This window comes from Artemia franciscana, chromosome 4, assembly GCF_032884065.1.
Source record: "Artemia franciscana chromosome 4, ASM3288406v1, whole genome shotgun sequence".
Classification (NCBI taxonomy): Eukaryota; Metazoa; Arthropoda; class Branchiopoda; order Anostraca; family Artemiidae; genus Artemia; species Artemia franciscana.
In genome coordinates, this window is record NC_088866.1 from 27,624,464 (window position 1) to 27,639,926 (window position 15,463).

General features: G+C 38.1%; 1 protein-coding gene across 1 annotated transcript in view; it reads left to right on the forward strand.

Moving 5' to 3' along the window:
- The first annotated feature begins 1,457 nt into the window (after window positions 1-1,457).
- LOC136026240 (uncharacterized) overlaps window positions 1,458-15,463 on the forward strand; it is a 142,560-nt gene continuing 128,554 nt past the window's right edge. Inside the window, exon 1 of the mRNA XM_065702597.1 lies at window positions 1,458-1,764. Within this exon, the coding sequence (XP_065558669.1) occupies window positions 1,497-1,764 (268 nt within the window). The 5' untranslated portion in view covers window positions 1,458-1,496. The remainder of the gene's footprint in view (window positions 1,765-15,463) is intronic.

Here is a 15,463-nt window from a genome sequence, read left to right on the forward strand (position 1 = left end):
AAAGAGAGCAGATCCATTCCAGTTATGTGAATCACGTATCTAGGTCTTGTGCTTATCTTTCTCGCCAAGGTTCATCCCAATCCCTCCACTCTAAGCGTTTTCCAAGATTTCAGGTTTCCCCCTCAAACTCCCCCAATGTCACCGAATCCGGTAGGGATTTAAAATGAGAGCTCTTAAACACAATATCCTTCTAATCAAACTTCAGTAAGATCCGATCATCCCTTCGTAAGTTAAAAACACCTATTTTTTCTAATTATTCCGAATCAACCGACCCCCCATTCCCCTCCCTCCATATGCTCAAATCGGGGAAACGATTATTTAATCTGGTCTATTCCCTGATACGCCTGCCAAATTCCGTCGTCCTAGCTTATTTGGAAGTGCAGAAATTGGTAAAACCGGGACCGACAGACCGACAGAAATTGCGAACGCTGTATGTCACTTGGTGAATACCAAGTGCCATAAAAACGGATAGAGGAGAGCTTCTCACTAAATATCATCATTGAATTCACTCTTGAATTCTGGGTCTAACATAAGCGTAATTTAGTTAAACAACGAAACCTGAATTCAAATTTATTCAGAAAAATGTATTTATTGAACAAGGTAAGCTACGTGAAATCTAAAACAATGAAATCTGGTACTTATTTCGGAAAACTACCGGCAACATGAAATTGTGGAGTATTCTTTTCCTCTTTAAATACAATCCAAGCCATTATTTATTTGTCTTTTCAATTACTTTAAAATTTAGGGACGGGTAAAGGAAGTAGAGCCTGTCGTAGCACATTGGATTGATGCTCTGCTTGGCAATACAGAACCCAAAGTTCAGGACCCACCAACAGACCTACCACCTTAAATTCAACTTACCCACTTAATTTACAAAGATCTTCTAAAGTAACTGAGGCCTAATTTGTGCAGACTGTATCTTAACTAAAATGATTTCTGGAAGTAAAAACAGTGATAATGATTCCTTACAAAGAAGTTTCAACTTTAATGGTATCAACTACAGATTAAATACGTCACCTGTTCAATGTCTTTAATCATTGTATGGTGTAATGAAGTCACAAATTGCTAAACTACTGAAGATATTTGCAGTTTTATTTTATGTTTTTCCTTGTTAAATCACTGGAGATCCAACTTCTATAACTTTGTTGTTCTTTGACACGTTCGACCGAAAGGTCATATGCGTTTGTATCACTCGGTTTTTCTGTGTCTTCTATAATAACTTGCTTGCTTGGGTGTCACTTCAGTCAATTTTCACTAAACTTGATCATGTATCACTCATCTTGATATTGGTAGGGGGTTATTCACACAACATTGGTCTAAGCCTGCCATTTTCAGGATTATCTTAGCTACTTTACTAGCGTCATCTGTTAAAAAGAGAAATAAAAATTAGGTAGCGCAAGCCTTTACTGAGCTCCTAGTAAAATTCAAATCACTGTACCTGGATTTTTATTTCATTCAGTCGGATTTCGAGTTCCATGTAGTAAAGATGAGAAATCATGCCGTTCTTTGTTCGAAATGTAGAACCGGTGAATATATGTAGGAATAAAGTTGAAAATCAAGATAATGTTCTAGAAAATGTGTCGAATAGTGCAATTTGTCAAGTTTTACGACAACTGGCTTCTCTTGTCTGCTTGGCTAACGATGTTTTTGGTGAAATTCATAAGGAGTTCCAGGATGTAAATAAAAGGAGTGATCTCTTAAAGGAACGGATTACTAATTTGGATACTTTAGTAGGGAATTTTAATCCAAAGCTGGTGCAAGTTCGTAAGTATAATTCAGGGTTAAATTCTACTTCAGCTACTTTTGGCTATCTTGGAAAGGGATTAGGTTAGGAAAATGAAACTTTCAGGGATAGGTCTAGAGAATAAAGGGTAAACATATCACAGTTCATATTATTGAGTTATTAATAAAGTTAACATACCACTTAATGTGGTAAAATTGGTGCAAACAGTATTACTGGCTTTCATATAAAGTGAATGTGCCACTTGATGCCTTTTTTTAATGCTGTTTACAAATATAATAATCGCTTCTACCGCAAATTAAGATTTAAGCACTTTTTGACCTCTTAAAAATGACCTATATATGGGGTCATTACAAATCTGTAATAGTTTAGAAACAAATTTGGGCTATATATTTGCACATCAGGGGGGTAGGGGTAAAGCATAGCATATATTAAATACGTAAACTAACCATTGCTGTATTTTTTTTTATTTTTCTTATGTGTTTGTGCACATCGAATTTATTTTAATGAGAAGAGAAATCACCAGTGCAACAGCACAAGCACATAAAAAAAAAAAAATTGTTGGTAATCTGTTATCCATCATCCGCAGGATGTGTCCTAGCCATCTCAACCTGTCTCTCATAGCCCTAGAAAGTGACTCTGAATAAGTTTATAAGATTTTTATTTGTCTAACTCAATTACTTTCCAATATAGCATTTAGCCCCTATACTAGAACTCTACGGAAAAATGACCAATTTTTAATCTGTGGTTTAACAGCAGGGAGGACGGGGCTATTTTATCTTAACAGTTTCTCTTGTGAATCATTTCTTTGAAATTGAATATTTTACGAAATCTCAGAACTGTACTGTATTTGAAATTATCTTGTTATCGGAAGACATTATTGACATGCAAAACAAGTGCCAAACATTGCTATGGTTTATGAATATGGATTATGAATGCTAATGATTGACTCCAGTTATGCATATTTATCTCAACTAATTGAAAGCTTTTCACCTGAAGCTTGACAAAGTTAGCATGACAAATTATTACACTTTTCTCAGTTTACCTCGTGGGGTCTAAAAATTGCATCCGGAAGTTTTTGCAGGGTCAAAATTTAACTGTTCCCTCATCTATTGGAATCTGATCCAATTGTTGGAACGTAATGGTTTCCCCTCAGTAGCCTTATCTTTTATCTCTTTTGCCAACCACTGGAAAAGTTGGCTAGACTCAGGGGCGGATATATTCATAAAATATATTCATGACCTTTGACCTAAGTCTAGAGGCATTGCAAACAGTTTGTTTGTCATCAGTCTAATGATATACGTTTCCATAAATTTTAGAGGTCATCTGACGTGACCTCCTTCATCTTAAAAAGATATATTTATAAAATAATCTAATTAAAAACAAAAACAAACAGTCCCACCTAGATTAAAAAAAAAAATGTTTCTTTTATCTTCATTAAATAAAAGAAGATGATTACTCACACTGATGCTGGTAGGTTGTTATCACTACCATAAAAAATTCCGAGTCATAGGTAGGGGGATATATGGTTAGGGTTTATAACATGGAAACGAAGCCCAATTTTATGCTTTTGCCCATGTTCTTAGGAACAGTAACAAGAAGAATGTTCCTCCTCAATATTGGCTCGAATTACCTCATCCTTTCTCTAAAAATATTAATCTGTAATTGTACTTTGTCCATTCCTCCAAAGAGTTGGACATACATGAATATACGGCTGCAGTTACAGGTGCACAGAGGTGTGAACCGTAGAGGTCGGGATCCAGGGAGATTTTCCTAAGGGCTGGTTGGGTGTGTGTGTGTAAAAACACGAATTTTACGGGAAACATGCGTACAGAGGGAATTAACGCTCCTTCCCCTGAGGAAATATGACTATGGACATAACCATTGGTCTGAATCGGACATTGAGAAATAGAGAGCCGGTGTCCCCCTCCCCCATGGAAAATTACCCCACACACATAATTGAGCTGCCAAGAGAAAATACAGAATATGTACCTCACAATTTCGGTCAGGTGTCCAAAGGGGTAAAAGGACAAGATTTAAAAGTAGTAGTAACAGTAGTTTTAGTAGTAGTAACTTTAAAAGTAGTTTTAGGACATGGGCTGGTTGGTCTCCAACCCCTTTGACTTTTAAAAAAGACTAGAACTCTCAGTTCCGATCGAATGAGCATCTTCCGAAGTTTCTACGACCGCGAGGGGGACTCAGGATGACGATGGGGCAGCCTTCCTCCTATATGGAATAACTTCTGTTGTTTTTGGGGTTTAAGGTTTCTCTTTACTTTTTTAGAATAGCCTAGACCCGAAACATGTATCATAAGAGACTTTTTGTTTGAAATGGCGTATTTTTAGTACAATGTAATACGTAAAGCCAAATATAATTCTTTTGTCCAACAAAACAAGGGAAGTTGTAGCTTATTAGACAACAAATGTTTGTCCTGTGTTATACCATTGTAAGGGTCGTTTCCGTTGGAAGATCGTCTTTTGTCCAAGTGGCATACAAAAGAAATCCTTCTGGAACAGGATTTCAGTACGACGATCTCGTAAATAACATGTGTCAAGTGAATTTCGGTTATCTTAAATACTACACTCCTAAAACTTGACAGTTAGCCAGCAGCGGAAGCAGTGTTGCCTGGTATAAGATAGTGCTGTAGCAAATAACTGCCAAAGGAACAATTTGAAAAAAAGTACTACTTTGAAGAATTCACTGTGCAACTAACCCCCCCCCCCAAAAAAAAAAATCGCTCAAATGACGCAAATGCTTTTCTTCTGGCAACACCTGGCATGAGACCAACTACCTAGCTTTTACAGGCCGAGTTTAGAACAAACCCTGAATTGGCGTGCTCGTTATTTCTTTCTTAAATTATACAATGGTTATGATTACTCCACCAAGAGTGGGCTGAAGGAGCTGGCTACCTACTCTCTCTCTATGGAATTAAACCCATCGGCTTATTATCATACTTGCACACAAGGGATATAGAGGCAAATTAATTGGTCAAGGGGAGAAGGGGATTCTAAACTGGACAGATCTTTATCCTCGGACCTCGAATGGGCCCTGGGCATGGCCTACTTCTTTAAAAAGTTTCCAAATACCATTCCCTACTCCAACTTGAACAGTTTCAGAAATGCATGTCGTAGTAAGACTGCGAAATCAGTTATTTGATCAAATACTTACCTTGGTATTAACGGGGGAGAAGTTCCAGCGTTTTATTGGGGGGGGGGGGGCAAGAGGGGGTTCATATCTGGATAGTCAAGGGGCATGGGTTATATAATTGTTTTTACTCCAAATTATTTTGGGGAGAATCGACCCCCTTAACCCCTTCCCCCTCCCGAAACGATACCCCTTGGTATTCACACATACAGTCGACAACTTTTTGAAAAGTTGTTACCTTAGGTAAAGAATACTGTAAGGAAACAATTTTGAGTTCAAGCTGTAACAAAGCTGAAACCCAACAAAAGTAATAAACCTAAACGTAATAATAGTAAAAAAACGTAAAACGTAATAAAGCAATAATCTAAACGATAATCAAACAAAAGTAACGTTCACATTTCTAAACATGATACTTATTCGTTTTTGCCTCCATTACAAGTTACAATTGAAGTCTACCACTAAACACTGTTTCTGCACTCAGCTGCGTACACTCCTCCTCTATTTCAATATCTTCAAAGCTTCACTCTTTACTACTTTCTTAGACCTTGGAGCCCCTTGTGCCACCAAACAGGGCTGGGGAGAGCCAAAGTTGGGCTCCTACTTTCTAGTGTTCTTCTTTTAGAAATGTGGTACCCTATAAATACAGATGGCTGGCAGGCTATAACAGTGAGGCTGGGTGTTGAAAGCAAAGAATTGCGAGCACCATTTCCTGATCCTCTTCTGTAAATATTTTTGGGTTTTTATGGCACTTGGTATTAACCAAGTGACATATAGCAATCGCCAATTCTGTCGGTCCCGGTTTTGCTACTTTAGGCACTTCCAGGTAAGCTAGGACGATGAAATTTGGCAAGCGTATCAGGGACCGGACCAGCTTAAATTAGAAATAGTCGTTTTCCCGAGTTGACCATCTTGGGCCGGTTAATTCGGATAAAATAGAAAAAATGAAGTATTTTTAACTTATGAGCGGGTGAAAGGATCTTAATGAAATTTTATGTTTGGAATGATATTGTGTCTCAGAGCTCTTATTTTAAATCCCGACGGGATCTGATGACATTGGGGGGAGTTGGAGGGGGGAACCTAAAATCTTGGAAAACACTTAGAGTGGAGGGATCGGGATGAAACTTGATGGTAAAAATAAGCGCAAGTCCCAGATACATGATTGACATGATCGGAACTGATTCGCTCTCTTTGGGGTAGTTGGGGGGGGGGGGTAATTATTAAAAATTAGAAAAAATGAGGTATTTTCAACTTACGAACGGGTGATCGGATCTCAATGAAATTTGATATTTAGAAGGATATCGTGTCTTAGAGCTCTTATTTTAAATCCCGACCAGATCTGGTGACGGGGGCGGGGAGTTGGGAGGGGGAAACCTAAAACTTGGAAAACACTTAGAGTGGAGGGATCGGGATGAAACATGGTGGGAAAAATAAACACAAGTCCTAGATAGATGATTGACATAAACGGAACGGATCCGCTCTCCTTGGGGTAGTTGGGGGGTATTTCTGAAAAATTAAAAAAATGAGGTATTTTTAACTTACGAACGGGTGATCGGATCTCAATGACATTGGATATTTAGAAGGATATCGTGGCTCAGACCTCTTATTTTAAACCTGACCGGATCTGGTGGCATTGGGGGGGGGAAGTTAGGAGGGGGAAACCTAAAACTTGGAAAACACTTAGAGTGGAGGGATCAGGATGAAACTTGGTGGAAAAAAAACACGAGTCCTAGATACATGATTGACATAACCAGAACGGATCCGCTCTCTTTGGGGTAGTTGGGGGGGGGGTTAATTCTGAAAAATTAGAAAAATGAGGTATTTTTAACTTACGAACGGGTGATTGGATCTCCATGAAATTTGATATTTAGAAGGATATCGTGTCTCAAAGCTCTTATTTTAAATCCTGACCGGATCTGGTGACATTGGGGGAAGTTTGGGGTGGGGAAACCTAAAATGATGGAAAACGCTTAGATTGGAGGGATTGGGATGAAACTTGGTTGGAAAAATAAGCAGAAGTCTTGCATACGTGATTTACATAATTGGAACGGATCCGTTCAATTGGGGGGGGGGGGGTAATTCTGAAAAATAAGAAAAAATGACGTATTTTTAACTTACGAAGGAGTGATCGGATCTTCATGAAACTTCATATTTAGAAGGACCTCGTAACTCAGATATCTTATTTTAAATCTCAACCGGATCAAGCGTAATTGGGGGGGGCAGTTGGGGGACCGGAAACCTTAGAAAATACTTAGCCTAAAGCGGTGAGTTCAGGGTGAAACCGGATGGGAAGAATAGAAACCAGTCTAAGATACGTGACTGACATAACTGGGCCAGATCTGCTCTCTTTGGTGGAATTGTGGGGGGGGGGGTAATTTTGAAAATTGAGGTATTTGTAACTTACGAAAGGGTGACCAGATCTTAATGAAATTTGATATTTAGAAGGATCTTGTGCTTTAAAGCTCTAGTTTTAAATTCCGACCAGATCGTGTGACATCGGGGGGAGTTGGAGGGGGAAACCGGAATTCTTGGAAAACATGAAAATTGGGTATTTTTATCTTACGAATAGATGATTGGATCGTGATGAAATTTGATTTTTAGAAGGAATTCATGTCTCAGAGCTCTTATTTCAAATCCCGACCAGATCTTTTGACATTGGGGGGAGTTGGAGGGGGAAATCTTGGAAAAACACTTGGAGTGGAGGAATCGGGATGAAGCTTGGTGGATAGAATAAACAAATGTCCTTGATATGTGATTGACAGAATCGTACTGGATTCGCTCTCTTTGGGGGAGTTGGGGGGAGGGGTTCAGTGATTTGGCGAGTTCGGTGCTTCTTGACGTGCTAGGGCGATGAAAATTGGTAGGCGTGTCAGGGAGCTGCACAATTTGACTTGATAAAGTCGTTTTCCCAGATTCGACCATCTGGGGGGCAAAAGGGAGAGGAAAAATTAGAAAAAAATAGGGATTTATAACTTACGAGTGGGTGATCGGATCTTAATGAATTTTGATATTTAGAAGGACTTTGTGACTCAGAGCTCTTATTTTAAATCTTGACCGGCGTTAAGCTTCTTATTTTCCTTTTTAAATCAATCTATTGATTCATAGAATTTTGTTAGAGCTCATACAATATGATCTCTTGGCTCTTAGCTCTTCTCGCCTCGTCACAAGTGCCATATGAGCTCTTAGCTCTTGTTACTATAGCGTAGGTTCTAAAATCATTCGTCGATAAGTCTCTTTTGACTTTCTGTTCGGTGGAATTGGACATCTTGAAATTACAAAGTTTTGACCACATTTACAATAAAATATAATTTGTATTGTACGCCATTAAATAATAAGAAAATAATATTTTTATTTGGCCATTTTGAGGCTGAGGACCAAGCATTTTTTTGTTTTTATCAAAGACTGGTTTTGTCATTAGACTGCTAAAGGAGTTTATTTTTAAACTCCGTATATTAAACAACAGGCAGTACGAAAATCTGGTTCGATCCACCTTCTAAGGGTCTTTTGGCCCTAGGAAGAACGGTTAAGAAGTTGAAAGAAAGTTCAAACTTCAGAATTAAAAAATTGAAAGAAATATTTTTCTTTTGAAATTCGAACACTTTTTGGCAATCCATCTGGGACTAAAAAAGCGGGTCTCCCCCAAACGGCGTGAAAAGAGATCAGAAAAAATATTAAAGCAGGTCATTTGAACTTTATGGGAAAGGGTAAAGAGTAAAGATTTGTATAGACTGAGGCGAAGGACCTCTGTGAACAGTTGTGTTAACCTTAGGTGGCTTGGTAAAGATGTAGTAGTGGTAAGAAACTTGATGCTTAAAAACAAGTGCTTTTTTGTCAAATATTAAATGTCAAATATTAGTTGTGTTTATCGTGTTTTCCCTAAATTTTTTGAGTGTGTTCTAGGGCTGATACTGAGATGTATTTTTTCTTCACTATTAGTTATACGATATATCAATGCAGCCACCTATATCTCAAACGTAACAGTTGTACTTTTTTCTGTTAGTAATTGTTCCAAAGCATATAATTTGATTATCGGAGATGGATTTTTTTTTTTTTGTAACGGAAGTATCATGTTTTGCTGGGCCTGAATCCAAATTATGCTTCGTTCTACTAAGAAAGCAACTCATGGTTTTTCTTAAAAGTTCGTTTTACTGAAAGAAAATAATCTTCAGGAAAGTGTTATACAAGAAATGCCATTAAGTGTTGTTTATGCAACCTTACGCTCTTAAAAAGCGTAAGGTTGATTTTGACATGAATATGCTAGTCGACAGTTTACTAGATAGACACACGCAGGAATATATGTTAGAGTTGTTGCGACCGTTCTAGGGCTGGAAGGGAGGGTGGGTAATATTGCTCATAAAATTTTGGTTAGTAAATACTCAGAGTACTAAATGTATATCCCAGGAAAGTATGCAAAAGAAAATTAATTGCCTTAATTTTTACTTCCTTTTGACATAGAAGTTTATCATTAGGCACAATCCAATTCATTAAAAAAACACCCCTTACTTATGATTGTGATGCAAACTATAGGCACCATCCTATATTTTTTTAGATTATTTAGTTGTAATTAGTTTAAATGCAGACAAACTGTCTAGACGACTATCTTTTGATGGTAACCCTGATGGCAGAAGTTTATGTTTGAGTACTCAACGCCCTTTATGTTATTTTAAGGAGATTCGATACCTTAAAGGATCGCCATATCTCGTAAATTATAAACTTTTTTAGTTTGTTTGGCCGAACTATTCAGAATTGATTGGACGGTCCTATCGTAACTTGTGAGCTAGGATAAGATATGCGAATAAACGACACAAAACTAAAAGCCCGCACCTACTTTCCTTGAAATATTCGAAAAACCAATTAACTTCTCAAGTTTCGGGCCGGAGATAGAAACTTTCATATTTGATGAAACTTACTTCAATAAAAAGCGTTAATTTGTTTTTTTTTTTCATTGAGCAGAGCATAATTTTGTTTTAAAGTCCAGGAAAGGTGGTCCGTAAAGAATCCTAGCATACTTGCTGTAAAACATTAAAAACCAGCTCAAAGAGAGAAAAATTTGAGTAATTTGACATCTTTGGGAGTTTCCTGTTGTGCCATCCGCCTTGTTTGAAAACCTTGTCGAAACAAAATGAATATTACTTATACCAAATGTACATTGAATAGACAGCTCTTTTATTGATTGATTAACAATTAGCAAGAGAATATACATTTTATTTATTTTAAATTAGCATTTCGTTAGCTTTTTGGACTGTTGACACATTTAAGATCCCTTATCAATTTTCGCCTAAATTGCTGTGGGAACTCCCTGTTGTGCTGGGAACATTCGCTAATGGGTCCCTTCTCTTTGAGACGGTCAGCCGACACGGAGGATCATAAAGAGATATTTCTAATACCGAATGACCTTAACTGAAATTTCGTGGGATTAGCTTCAAACAGGGCCAAATGTTTAAACGACTCTATGCGTCTTCTGGTGGCAATCTGATGCCAGAAGATTGTCTCTAAACACCATTGTTACTTAACATCCTTCCATGATCACTGCGTTCTAAAAATGCAATTTCAAATGAAATCTTTATGGATTTACTCCAAAAATAGGAAAATTATATGCTGGCTTTTCCCGTCTTCTGGTGGCACCCTTGATGTCAGATGGTTCTTTTTTTAACCATCAAAGTCACTCGATATCCTTCAGTTATGATCAAATCGTGAAAAATAAAAGCACCAATTTTATGTTCTAAGAAAATTTAGTTGGACATTTTTCAAAAGACAGTTGAATTATTTTGTTATAGTTGGCAACTTTGATGTCAAAATGTTTGTCTCAGATCTCAGGCATGGGTGCCTCCTGGGTTTTGTTCAGGGGTTCATCTTTTTCAGGTGAGGGGGGCTACAAAAAGACTTCACAAAATGCATCAAAAGTTTGTTTATATGCATTTTATTATTTTTCTTTATGGGTTAGATACAAATTAAGGGTAGGGTCAAACCGGGTAGTCCCTTTGAAAGGTCTAGGGCACCATCGATGTACTTTTAGATCAATATAGAAATAAATTGTTTCGAAGTTACTCAAGCTAATTAAAACTGAATTGCTACTAGAAAAGCCACTTGAAATTGGGAAATTTCAAGTATCCTTTGTTAAGTTGATTGATTTATTATCCATCCTTGACACACGAGATGTTTTTCTTCAAGCCTAGAAGACATGAAATAGCTGACAATTTAACAACCAGAGACGATATATAGAGTAAGAATATTCTAATCTTGATGGATTCTTTCAGTATCGGTTCTATTTGAAAGGCTTTGTTTGTAGTACGGTTGTCGTTTTGTGTAATGATGGAACGCCAACATGGTCTTTCTTGTTCTAAGCGCAACATCTTCATTGAATATCTACATCTTATATACTACATCTATATATTGTAGTATATATATGTATATATTGTTATATACTACATCTTATTGATGTAGTATCCACTACCTCAAGATGTGTCGCCCCACTTTAATAGGACTGTTTGATGAAGAGGCTAAGCCCCGACCTGGTAAAGTATCGAATTTTCGATTCGAAAGTAGTCACTACTGTCTGCATAAAGAATATATGTAGCCTACTTTTAGTTGATTGTTTAATATCCCTGGAGCAATTTCCATCTCAGCATCCCAAGGAAGAAGAAAGGGGCAAATGAAAAATTTATCATTAACGAAGAAGAATAAAATGAAATGCTAAGTACGATTTCTTGGACATTGGGAGAAAATGAAACCTGATCATCAATCTGACATACTTAGTAAGGCTCCTGTTGAAGGCACCATACAGACTAAACTTGACCGTGTCGAAGACCAAGGACGAGATAAGCTTTCCAAGAATCTCCAACACCACTAGTGGTGCTTGATCCCATCATCTAGGCATAATAAACGACATATTAAGACGGCAAGACGACGGATTAAGACGGTATGCATTCTACGGATGTTAGATTTTCAGAAGCGTACAATTTGCAAATCCAGCTTGGGCCAAATTAATAGCAGGATGTCCTCCAAGGAATAGAAAAAGGTTGTGGGAAAAGACTAGAAAGGAAACGTGTTTTTCGCAAGAGGGAGTCAAACATGGAGCTCTGTCCAAAGTGGGATGGAGGCGACGGATGTAACTGTGTCGGCCTAAGACAGTTGTTACTGTGATGACTACAAAGTTGTTGCATCATTTTATGTCCGTGTGTTCTACTGGCAAGGTCATATCTAGGGGACGACTCGTAAAAACATAATAGAAATGCATATAAATAAGTTTTTGATGGGTTTTTAAAGTTTTTTGTACATCCCCCTCCCTGACCAAAAATCCTGGATGTGCTCTTGGCTACTTGATCCGTGAAAGTTTAGGATATGCCGAATAGTTTGTATATTTTTAAGCTGTGTGGTAGTTTGGAAAATTTAGAACACTCGTTTCAGTGTATAGTTAATGGGAATTAGCAGCAGAATTATTTAGAATAGACACAAGTGGAAGGGATTGGACAGTAAAGGCCCTGAATGGGAGGAATTGGCGCTTCTTGAGTACTGGATAAAAGCATTTTGTTTCTCGTGTTAAAATGCATACATTTACAAAACTTAAAAAAACTGATTCAACTGATGTAGCTAAATATTTCATTTTTTCTGCTGGGGTTTATGAAAAAACAAAACAAGGAAACTTACTCAGCACAAGAAATATTTTTTTTTTCTTCATGATTGAAGGGGACGTGGACAGAAACGATAAATATCTCAGATGTTGCGTCACCCAAAGTAAAGACATACGCTGGCAGGGTTGTGGGGATGGGTATCGGCGCTCTGACATATTATTTCCTTGGATTTCTAGGTAGTTTTTATTCAAATTGTGAAATAAGTTTGTTTACTGCCCCCTCTAATCCTGTGAAAAATATTCCTACATACGTGCCTGTCAAGGCCGTATCCAAGGGATCGGGGATTTGAACCCCCCCTTCCGAAATTTTGTCTGACTTATAAAAACGTAACAAAAATGAATATAAGAAAGGTATAAAAAACAAAAAATCCTGGATACGATCTTCGTGCCTGTCCCCAAGTTTACATTCTAACAGAAGTTTTTTTCTTTTGATTTTTCCTTGAAAATTCCATTATGTTAAGCCAACGTAACATTAATTGCCTAATTAGTCTGGCTTTTCGTCACCTTAATAAATGCGTTGTCACATTCCCTTTGCATTTGGCATATATTCAATTCTCTTTTTTGCACGTCAGTTGCCGCAAAAACCATAATTTTAATTTTGCATATGTAACTGAATACTTTAGACGACTTTGGAACCAAAAAGCGGAAAAGGGAGCTTTTGAGCAGGAGAACGAATGCTCCATTTCTTGCATGTTATACTCCTTAAAGTACCAAGGACAATGAAATCTAAATCAGACTATTAGAATTGGCTGAGTGGAAACCTATACTAACTTGTATTTCCTAAAAAATTTGGAAAAACTGGAAATTTAATTTTCAAATAAATAGGCCGTTGTGTGCCGTTCTGCAGTTTTCGGTACTTACCCGTGGCAAATTAAAACAAGAGCTAAGAGCTCATATGGCACTTCTGACGAGGTCGGAAGAGCCGAGAGCTCATATGGTACGAGGTCGGAAGAGCCAAGAGCTCATTTGGACGAGGTCGGAAGAGCCGAGAGCTCATATGGTACGAGGTCGGAAGAGCCAAGAGCTCATTTGGCACTTGTTAGAAGGTCAGAACCTAAAGTTAAACTTTATAGCACAAGATCCTTCTAAATATCAAATTTCATTAAGATCTGGTCACCCTTTCGTAAGTTACAAATACCTCAATTTTCAAAATTACCTCCCCCCTCCCAATTCCACCAAAGAGAGCAGATCCGGTCCAGTTATGTCAGTCACGTATCTTAGACAGGTTTCTATTCTTCCCATCCAGTTTCATCCTGATCTCACCGCTTTAAGTATTTTCTAAGATTTCCGGTCCCCCCAACTGCCCCCCTTCAATTACGTTTGATCCGGTTGAGATTTAAAATAAGATATCAGAGTTACGAGGTCCTTCTAAATATGAAGTTTCATGAAGATCCGATCACTCCTTCGTAAGTTAAAAATACGTTATTTTTCTTATTTTTCAGAATTACCCCCCCCCCCCCGCAATTGAGCGGATCCGTTCCAATTATGTAAATTACGTATGCAAGACTTTTGCTTATTTTTCCAACCAAGTTTCATCCCAATCCCTCCAATCTAAGCGTTTCCCATCATTTTAGGTCTCCCCACCCCAAACTTCCCCCAATGTCACCAGATCCGGTCAGGATTTAAAATAAGAGCTTTGAGCCACGATATCCTTCTAAAAATCAAATTTCATGGAGATCCAATCACCCGTTCGTAAGTTAAAAATACCTCATTTTTTCTAATTTTTCAGAATTAACCCCCCCCCCCAACTACCCAAAAGAGAGCGGATCCGTTCCGTTTATGTCAATCATCTATCTAGGACTTGTGTTTATTTTTCCCACCATGTTTCATCCCGATCCCTCCACTCTAAGTGTTTTCCAAGTTTTAGGTTCCCCCTCCCAACTCCCCGCCCCCATCACCAGAACTGGTCGGGATTTAAAATAAGAGCTCTAAGACACGATATCCTTCTAAACATCAAATTTCATTGAGATCCGATCACCCGTTCGTAAGTTGAAAATACCTCATTTTTCTAATTTTTAAGACTTACTCCCCCCCCCAACTACCCCAAAGAGAACAAATAAGTTCCGATTATGTCAATCATGTATCTGGGACTTGCGCTTATTTTTCCCATCAAGTTTCATCCCGATCCCTCTACTCTTAAGTGTTTTCCAAGATTTTAGGTTTCCCCCCTCCAACTCCCCCCAATGTCATCAGACCCAGTCGGGATTTAAAATAAGAGCTCTGAGACACAATATCATTCCAAACATCAAATTTCATTAAGATCCAATCACCCGCTCATAAGTTAAAAATACTTCATTTTTTCTATTTTTCCGAATTAACCGGCCCCTACTCCCCCCCCCAGATGGTCAAATCGGGAAAACGACTATTTCTAATTTAATCTGGTCCGGTCCCTGATACGCTTGCCAAATTTCATCGTCCTAGCTTACCTGGAAGTGCCTAAAGTAGCAAAACCGGGACTTTAGGTTTTCCCCCTCCAACTCCCCCCAATGTCATCAGATCCGGTCGGGATTTAAAATAAGAGCTCTAAGACACAATATCATTCCAAACATCAAATTTCATTAAGATCCAAATACCCGCTGATAAGTTAAAAATACTTCATTTTTTCTATTTTTTGCGAATTAACCGGGCCCCCACTCCCCCCCAGATGGTCAAATCGGGAAAACGACTATTTCTAATTTAATCTGGTCCGGTCCCTGATACGCCTGCCAAATTTCATCGTCCTAGCTTACCTGGAAGTGCCTAAAGTAGCAAAACCGGGACCGACAGACAGACAGACCGACAGACCGACAGACCGACAGAATTGGCGACTGCTATATGTCACTTGGTTAATACCAAGTGCCATAAAAAAAGACAAAACTCAACAAAATCCCGTTTCACTTAAGGATGGAGTCAGCAACAAATAAGCTATAAACTAATGACACCAAATGGCTTAAGAGGATGTCGGTGCCCTC